This window comes from Capsicum annuum, chromosome 12 (genome assembly GCF_002878395.1).
Source record: "Capsicum annuum cultivar UCD-10X-F1 chromosome 12, UCD10Xv1.1, whole genome shotgun sequence".
NCBI classification, from domain to species: Eukaryota; Viridiplantae; Streptophyta; class Magnoliopsida; order Solanales; family Solanaceae; genus Capsicum; species Capsicum annuum.
The window spans coordinates 180,317,407-180,327,800 of record NC_061122.1 but is presented as its reverse complement, the minus strand read 5'-3'; the positions used below and the strand labels follow the sequence as shown (position 1 = coordinate 180,327,800).

Below are 10,394 nucleotides of genomic sequence, written 5' to 3'. Positions count from 1 at the left end.
GTCTTTTCCCACTCTTCTTTAGCCCCTATATATACCCGATAAAAGGCTCTCAGACTCATTTCCCATCTTCAACATCAAAACTAGGGTTTTACAAAATCAAAACCCTTATTTACTCTTCAAGAAAAATCAATAGAGATCAAGAGGAATAGAGAATCTCTCCAAGAACTTTCAAGAAAAGAGTTTCCCCAAGGTATGTAGATGTTAATTCTTGGGTCCCTTTCATCCAAGAAGCTCAAAAACCCTTGTGTTTATGGGTTTTAATGATTCATGTGAGTTGAAATTGATGTTCCAGCTATTATTGAGTTGTGATTCATATTTGTTTACAAGGTTTTCAAGCTTTAACCCTAGTATGTGATGTTCATGATAAACCCTCTTCAAGTTGCTTGTTAGACGATGTGTTCATGCCAATTAAGTGTGGAAATGGTTGAATAAGCAAAGCATGCTCCCCATATGTTCGATAAAATGCTTATGTGAAGAATTAGGGCCATTATGGAATATTGATTAGGAAACCCCAAATTATGAGCAAGCCCATGCATGCCTAGTGTTTGGTAAAATGCCTTAGTGAATGAATTGTGATATCATAGCATGAAATTCGCAATTAGGTGTAAACCCATGCATACCTAGTGTTTGTTGAAAGGCCTTAGTGAACAAGTTGAGACATAATAGTAGTAAATTATCTAATTACATTCTCTTTGATACATACTAAGCCTTTAATACATGCTAAGTGCTTGACGAGTTAGTTGTGACATGATAGTATGAAGTTTTCCCAAATCATGTGCTATCCAATACATGCCAAGACTAATATGCGTGCGAAGTATTTGATGCAATACCTTGTTGAATGGAGTATGATCCTATAGCATGTTCCCCCTACGCTATTACATATCTATGATTCCTAAATGCTTAAAGTGATGACTTAGTGATTGTGATGATGAATAGATATTTATGATTCCTAAATACTTGAAGTGATACCTTAGTGATTGTGATAATGAATAGATGTTTATGATTCCTAAATGCTTGAGGTGATGCCTTAGTGATTATGATGATGAATAGATGTTTATGATTCCTAAATGCTTGAGGTGGTGAATAGATGCTTGTGGTGGTGAATAGATGCTTATGATTCCTAAAATGCTTGAATTGATGCCTTAGTGATTGTGATGGTGAATACATGTTATGATTTCTAAATGCTTGAAGAGATGCTTTAGTGATTGTGATGATGAATGAATGACTGTGGTTTTGACTAGTGAAGAATGGTTATGTTTTACTTTTATGTTATCGAGTCCTGGGGGTATTTATACCCGATAATTTAGCTAATATGTAGAGTCTCTGTCAGTTTTCACAATAATCCCAGTCGGGCGATGATTCTCAGAACTTAGTGAATTATAGAACTCTGTATCCTCAGACAGATACAAAACTTAAGAAATCTCAATAATCTCCGTAATTCCTTTATCTCTAGTTTTCTAGCCTCAGTGTTGTACTCAGCTCAGATCTTGTAGTATTCAAGTGTTCAATTATGGCCTCGGTAGTGATGGAGTAATCTATTCAAAATCTGTATCATCAGTTAGATACCGTGATTCAGTAGTATTCCATCAGATACGAAACCTTGTGAACTCAACTTAACTCAGCCAGATCATTTAAGAAATGTGATCAGTATCAAATTTAGATTAGTTTGTGTTCAGTTGATAAATTTAGTTCAGCGTCTTTTAGTTAGGAGTAGGAGCTAGCACCGAGCGAAGGAAGGGATGGAGGCTCCCCATCAGAGAGAGGTCGAGTCATTAAGAGCAATCCCTGAACTCTAGAACTGCGTAGCTAGTGCAGGATGCAAGAGTCCCCGTCAGTAGAGGTTGTCACCGTTAGAGAGATTTGACTATTATATTGCCTTAGGCTAACTTCCTGCGAGGGTTATCCATTAGAGAAGCTTTACTAGAGAGGTCTTTACCTGTGGCACGGTATTGACACCCTTCCAACTGGGGTTATAGGTTGGACCCCACCTATGAAAGGTTAGGGCATGTCAATTAAGTAACTACTTCCCACAGTTGCAGTTTCAGTATCAATCTTCAGAAATTAGGACTGTGAGGTACAATCATCTATCTCAGTGAGGATCTCAGATAGTTCCATTGATTCATGACCATCCGTCAGATAGGCTTGGTCTCATATACAGTTATTTGTTATCAGATCCAGAGATCTCCTAATAGATAGGCTTGACCTTAGTCTCAGATCCTGTTGAGTATTCTTATTATCAAATCCAGAGATCTCCCGATAGATAGGCTTGATCTCAGTCTCAAATTCAGTTGAGTATTCTTGTTATTAGATCTAGAGATCTCTCGATAGATAGGATTGATCTCAGTCTCAGATTCTGTTGAGTATTCTTATTGTCAGATTCGTACATGATCATTTTCTTATCATTTGATAATAGATTCCGGAGTCATCCATTAGAGAGAGGTTGATCTTTGATTCCGTTAGTCGAGAGCAGTGAGCTCAGAATTCAGTCATTTATGTGAGTATATTCAGTTAATCAGTTATCAGTATCAGATAATTCAGTGATTTAGTATCTCAGTGTTAGTAGTAAGTTTAGATGACAGTAAAGCCGTATTCGAGTTTCAATATCTAGGGTTGTGATGATTGTGATTATGGTTAGTGCATTCCTGTATGTGTTCTCGTTCGGTACTCTAATGATTATTCAGTTATGTAATTATTCATGCATGAGCCCTTGTATTTAGCCTTACCTCATCTGCATACTCGGTACATTCCCGTACTGATGAATTTGCGCTATGGTGTTTTATTTGACACCATAGGTCCAGAGGCACATGATCCAGAGTTCCCTCAGCAGTTCAGTCCTAGTCAGCAGCAATAGACGTAGAAGTGAGTCTTCTTTATTCGAGGATGATCCTTGTATTATTATTGAATTAGACTTTGTTTATTTTCAGTTGACAGAGTTAGTTGGCGACATGTCCCATCAACTCCGCAGTTCAGACAGCTAGAGGTTTTTCGGACGAATGTATTAGTATTCAGTTTTCAGTTTTGAGTATTTATAGATGTGTTGAACCTTATGGCTTGTTTCTGGCTATTTTTACCCATTTATTTTTAGATATTATGCAGTGTTCATGGCACAAATATCAGGGAAGGGTTAGCTTGTGGTCCTTCGGGGTCATGAGTACCGTTTAACGACTAAGGGATAGTCTCGGGTCGTTACATTAACATAGACTTGCATACCATAATAACATTAAGCAACTTAAGTATAAAGGAGAGAAAGTAAGAGAAGTCACTGCAAACTCAACCCCAATAGACATTAGAATCTAGAACTTGATTATCATATTGGAATGAAGATGCAAGAGCCAGACAATTTTATACAATGATTATCCTATGTTGCATAACAAAAAAAAATTCTTCAATAATCTCATGCATAACCTCCTTGAAAAAAGTCTCATAAATCATTTGAGTCAAATAAAAGTATTACCAAGATAAATTAGTCACTGGAGAACCAATAAATTCTTACAATGCCAGTAAATCAGAATACTCAAAGTAAAATAAATGGTAAAAGAATCCATACACGATGATAATAATAATAACTCAAGATATAGTCAAATGGAACTTAACAAGAAAATTCAAAATCTCAAGACTCACTTTCATAAGTGATAACTCCCAAGCTATACCTTCTCTCCAAAGATGATTGTGGTCGCTGTTAAATATAGTAACCCAACAAAGGTTACAGTGAATCCCAAGGGAATACATGAACTTGTGAATTGTAGATGTTGTAATTAATGGGCAAAAACTAGAAAAGTAAATGGGTGGATTTAAATAGCAATATCAAACAAGGAGAAAATATCAACTTCGATTGTAATCAGTATTGATGAACACTAGGATTGTGTTCCCCTGGCTTCTCAACTCCATAGGTTTATCGTGCTTTGTTGAACCAACCCGATACCTTGCATGTAGAATCGATAAGTTATGTACCTTCTACCGTCTTTGGGATGAATAAAAGGATTTTACCCTTTACCTTTTGAGTCTCAGTGTCACCTTACTAACCCTTATCTTGATCCCAGTTAACTATCACCTTTTGAGTCTCTAGTTAATAGATGAAATCTAACCATCTTACTAAGATAAACCCTAAAAGCGTGCATCGATGTAAACTCCAAATTAATGTTGTCTTTTATCTTTTCCTAGTCACTGCTCCTCTTTTGGAGTAAGTAGCAATAATCTGATGGGATCCTAACGTTAGCCACTGATTAAGAAAACTATTATATTAAAGATACAATAATACATGCATGGGCATCGATTTAGAACAACAATAGCACTTTTTCTACTTTGTCAACCAGTTAGGGTTTCCACAACCCTAGTAATGGGCTTTAGCTGCTCTTGCTTGTGAAATAATCAATAACATTCATGATTGAAAGCATAGATGAAATCATAATAATAAGAGGTAGAAAACCCACAACTGTAACTGATTTAATCAACTGAAGTCAATACAAGAGAATTCCAATCAAAATCAAATCTTGGAACTAAAATATGTTTATGAGCATCAAAAGTGTATCAATCCTCCTAAAAAACACATAAAAGGTATTTATATTACATGAGGAAACCCTAAAACCAAATCCCGAACGAAATAGGGGAAAACAAGGTCGGTGGCCACATGTGGTTTATACCTAGCTCTGACTCTGGGTGCAGGTAGTACCTACGGTCCTGATCCTGGGCACAGGTACAGGGCGCAGGTAGCGGATCAAAAGATCTTGTAAGTTCAGCTCTCGGGATCTTGGAATTCTAGCACTTGCTTTTCCTACTTGCGGTACATAGGTCCTACTTGCGGTACACATGTTGACTTAGTAAGTACTAGGAGTCATTTTTCAGCTCTTCTTCAATTCTTGAACATCCTTTGATCACGATCAAGCCGTAAAGTGTCTCGAACATCCATAATTGCTCCAAAAAGTAACCAAAAACCTCTTTTTTCATCTTTTTACAAACTTAGCATCCAAAATATGATTTCCTGTAAAACATACCCAAAGCGCATCATATCTAACAAAATAACCTCAGAAGCCTGCATATTTTCCTCATTTAAGCATTGAAAGTGTTATATTTCTATAGCATATCAACACCCTCAACATAGAATGTAGGCATGTCCTCAAGAAACAAAACACAATAAAAACAAAAATTACACTTAACTAGGAAAATCTAAGATATTCAAGGCAGTCAGTCAACACTTTAACTCAAATTACAACACCCCCTCCAATCTTATTTTTCAAACCAACTATGTTTGAACATGAAGCACAACCATGCGACACAATGGGATCAAGGTATGGCAATTACATTAGCAACAGACAACCACTCATATATACAAGTTACACTACCAAAAACAAGCAAATAGGTAGCAATATTACTCAAGTGCACTCATAACAAGGATGTCCCACTCACTCATATGAAATAATACATATCAATGTAGGGACGGTCAAGAGACACTCACACTCAAAAGAGAAGTGCAATCAATACATGTCAAATACCATAGGCTTGCCCTTATTTCCTTTACTTAGCATTCAGATTGTCAAGTTAGGATCACTATAGGACTTCTCTCGGCTTTTAATACAGGCTTAAGGAATGGTATGGTACATATATACATATCAAGTAACTATGCCTCCTTGGCACTACTCTAACCTTGGGGTCTCACTTACTAGCCAATTTTCTTTTTATTTCTCCTTTTTTATTCTTTATTGCACATTCAGGTTCGGTGTGGTCTTTAATTCTTTCTTTTTCACAATTTTTCTTTTCTTTTTCTTTTGCTACCACACCCAGCCCTACTAACTTATTTCTCTTGTTTTACCTTTCTTCATACCTATTTTACATTATGCACCCCTATGATAGCCACCCTCAACTTTGGTATTTTGCCTGAGTTAAGGTGCACATGTCTAAGGAGGACCAGGGTCAAAACAGTTTCAATGCAACACAAATAAAAGGATGAATGGTGAAACAAGAAAAATAAGCTATAAGGCTCAAAGGTGATGGCTGAATAATGAGGGATACAACTGGAGGAATGGATAATATGTGGCTCTCAGTGAGAGAGCATACCTCTGCTTGTAAGATATCCATCTCCTTCCTCATATGTCCTAGATCCAGCATCTCAATCTATGCAAATCGGTCTGCCACACATCTCTCATCAACACCTGGTGCATTTGGTACACTAGCCTCTATAGCAATATCCTCATCAATAGTGTCTATTACAGACACTACTCGTATATCGTCTGGCTGTTGCACCGTCACACACATATTAAACACTACTTGTTCATCATTCAGTTTGAAGGTGATCTCCCCCAAGTCCATATCAATCAATACCCTACTAATGGATAGGAAGGGTCTACCCAATATAATGGGGGCTTGAGAATTCACCTCACAATCAAGAACCATGAAATCAATGGGGAATTTAAGGGATGCCACCCTTACTTTTACGTAACAGAAAATACCCATCAATTTCTTCATAGATGAGTTAGTCATCAATAATTTTATTGTCATAGGTTTGAGTTCCCCCATCCTCAACAATTTGTACACAGCCAGTGGCATCACATTTACTCTTGATCCCAAGTCACATAAAGCCTGCTTGACATTGAAAGGCCTAATAGAACATGAAATGATGACTGCTCTTGGATCCTTCTTCTTTTCTACTAATGGTAAGGAAGGGGTCGCACTATAAGGGTGCACAAGATCATTGGTTTTGACGACCCAATACGCACCACTATCACACTCAAAATTATCATCACCATGTCGATTTCTCAGACTCTGCCTCAGGTGTCTCATCGCTCTTAATGCTATCAATCTTCAACTCCTAAATTATAGCTACAGGGAGATCATTAGTAGTGGCATCACAATTAGTGGTGATAGATTGACATTGACTTATAGCGGTGGACTCTGAACATTTTCACTCGAAAGAGTAAAAGGTTGTTTTTGTTTGATCATTGCATACATTTACCCAAACTGGTGCTCCAACTACTTTATAGCAGTGGCATGAGACTCCGCCTTCTAGGTAAACCCTAAAATGTCAGCCATAATCTCCTTAAGGTTGTTCTTATGATTTTCTTGACCCTTCACCAGTTTAGACAACATTTCTTCCATTCTTGATTTAGTATATCGTCTGCCAGGAGAAATTTACCGTCTCCCTTCGCCTTGTAATCAGCTCTCCATCTCCAGTCATTATTTTTGTCTCTATTGCAGTCTATATATCTATAATCATAGTAGTTCCAACCTTGGTTGCCTTTCCCTTAGGCTTGAAAACCTTCCAACTGATCCCGATCAAGTCGAAAAGTGTCCTGAACATCCATAATTTCTCCAAAAAATAGCAAAAACCTCTTTTTTCATCTTTTTCATGAACTTAGCATCCAAAGCATGATTTTGGATGAGACATACCCAAAATGCATCATATCTAACAAAATAACCTTAGAAATCTGCCTATTTTCCTTGTTTTAAGCATCGAAAATGTTATATTTCTATAGTCCATCAATAAGTAGAAGATCGACTCTAAGATAGAATACCAAATTCAAATACAATTCTATACAAGGAAAACTAAATAAGACAGCAGTTATATAGATAGACGCTAAGACAATCTCCCAATTCGATAAGTTCACTACAATTGTAAGTACCGCTAAAATGCACAAGCACTAGCCACACGGACCACTCATATTAGGATCTGAATCAAAAGGGTACAAAAAATCATGAGTACAACCACTAGTACTCAGTAGGCATCATAGACCGACTTAGTTTAAGCGAATACTATATCAATTAAAGAATATTAAAATAAACATGCACACATAAAAGTCTCAGAAGTTTAATATCGATAAATATCACAAACTCATCTAAAATTCAACAATAATCTACCAATTGTGTAATGCAATAATATGCGATGATATGAAATAGTCAATGCCTACCAGTATAAACCCTCCAGTCGTGTGCTGCAATGTGAGAGCCATGAGGAACTCACGAGGTCCATATACCCCATCCAGATATGCCTTATACAAGATCAATAAGAATATCATATCTCACTATCTAAAGTACGCATTGTATCAAATTAATAAGAGTATCATATCTCATCATCCGGAATATGCCTAAGACCAAATCAATAGAAGGTGGTTTATTTTCTTTCAAAAATTAGTGTTTTCTCAATAGTACCATTCGGTGATCCACGAGATTAATGAATATGCATGCTAGATATGATGAATCCAACTACAATAGATATGTATAAATGTCAAAATATCAATCAATTCATGAATAAAGGTTACAAGCCTCAAAAACAAGTCAGAAATCTCAATTTCATATCAATAACACAATATAAGCCCCAATAAGGGCATCACAATAACAATCCATCTCAATTAATACTCAAATTCATGAATTCACCAAATTGATAGCATATTTTACATGATAAGTCCCTACCCAAGTAAATTTTGAAGAAAGTTATGTCATAACCAACCTTGAGGCCAAACCACAAGCGACCAATACTCTCAAACTAGACTTCTTCTTTTGAATGGCTTCAAATCCTCCCAATCTATCAAGAACAAGATCTGAGCATAAATACGAGTACAATGATATGCATATTGTTATCTTTTTATTTTGGGTCCAAAAACTCAAACCAAATGTCAACCCCAAGCCTAAAAGGCAAAAATTAGAATTTTATTAGAAAATCAATTTACCCATAAATTAAGAAGTTCAAATCTTAAATAAAATTAAGTTAAAGTTGACCTTTAAATCATTAAAATATCATTTCTTAACTTTAGCAAGAAAATACTAGATTTTCAAGTTGAAAAACTAATTTTGAAGATGAAATCATGACACAATCATTGGGGAATGTGTAAATATAATATAAGAAACTTATCCGATGAAAAAATCTCAAAAATCCCCATTTGATTCTCACCAAAATAAGTTCCAAAGCTTCAAAAATTCAATTATAGGGTTTATATAGTGTTATTACGAGCATAAACTGCCAAAAAAAACCAAGAACTGGAGGAGGGGTTTACCTGAATTGTGCAGTGAATTTCCTGCTGAGTCAGAGCGACGTTAGTGATACGGAGAAGGTCTACATGCCATAAAATAGCAATGCCACCTGCTTGACCCTCAGCTGGCACAGCTATGATATTGGAAAAATTAAATTCGTAGGGCATATTAAGATGATTACTCCTATGAGTTTCAAGCAACACGACTAGAGCAGGCTTATGCTCATTAAGGAGTTATTTAAAAATAATTTTAAACTTCGAAGAGTTTGAACCTCTGCAATTCCAAATAAGAAAATCCATGGGATGGTGGAAATTATAGGGACTCTTTATCGAAGAGCATGCCGAGTTAGTGTCCCTCATTGAGGGTCCAGGGGAGGAGATAAAAATGTTAGAAATACTTTATAATTCTACTATAAAGTAACTAATATGAATTTATTTTATCATATCATGATTGTTGGGAATTATGAATTTAGCTATTCATAATCATAAATAAATATACCTGTTCGGGTAGTTTCGATATTTCTGAAGTTTGTTCCTCCATAGCTTTTTTCATTGAAATATGTCTGTTTTTAATTAACTGAGCAAAATATTTGAATTGGAGAGAGTATTGCTTCAACAGATGAAGGCTTGCTTTGTAATGCCTTCAGTTTCCTTTATTTATAGAACGAAAAAACTTTACAAGCATCTTTACACATTTTTTATATGCTAACCTATAAGTCAAAAAAGCTAGTACCTAGGCTAGTACCCTAAAAAGTCTAAAGTCTTTATAGCCTTAAAAATTTCTACAAGTCTAGAAAAGTCTATATAGACAATAATTACAATTCGTAAAGATTAAAAATCTATACAATGAATTCAATATCTTGTCTCCGTTGATGTTGTCGTATCTGCTATATCTCCATTACTTCTTATCTTATCTTTCCAGCTGGCATTTTGTCTTCTTAATTTTTATTCTAGATGTACTTCTGGAATAATGTTATCTTCTCCATTACATCTTGAACATTGGTGATCTGGATATTTGTGTCCAATTATTTTACAATATCTTATCAGTAGTCCGTCTGAAATAAATCCTTTTTTAATTGCTCTTGCGGTAGATTGTTTTTCTGGGTTGAGTAATGTCATTATCCATTGTCTAACATCTTCCATATCTGCTTGTCGTAGCTCTTTTGAATTTGAGTAAATCATCTGATGATCTCTCGAATAATAGCTCCATATTGGGTTTCCATTAGTATAATTATTTGCTAGTTCTTGGATAATCGTAGTTAGTCCAATAAGTCGTTTATTTGCGTAGAAATTGGGTATCTCAATTCTGGGTATCTCCGGTTGCTGTGTAATATCTTCTGGTATGATCATATCTCTGGTTAGTCCTATTTTTACAACTTGTATAACTGATTTTATTTCGTCATATAATATCTCTGCTGGTGCAGTATAACACTTTAT

General features: G+C 35.7%; 2 protein-coding genes across 2 annotated transcripts in view; both read right to left on the bottom strand.

Moving 5' to 3' along the window:
• Positions 1–6,108: 6,108 nt before the first annotated feature.
• LOC124889694 lies at positions 6,109–6,774 on the bottom strand. Its single transcript, XM_047401675.1, has one exon. It carries the CDS (start codon positions 6,772–6,774, stop codon positions 6,109–6,111), a length of 666 nt encoding a protein of 221 aa, XP_047257631.1.
• Positions 6,775–8,436: 1,662 nt separating this feature from the next.
• The window catches only part of LOC124889296, a 10,549-nt gene continuing 8,591 nt past the window's right edge, over positions 8,437–10,394 (bottom strand). Inside the window, exon 2 of the mRNA XM_047400753.1 lies at positions 8,437–9,091. Coding sequence (XP_047256709.1) covers positions 9,041–9,091 — 51 coding nt within the window. The 3' untranslated portion in view covers positions 8,437–9,040. The remainder of the gene's footprint in view (positions 9,092–10,394) is intronic.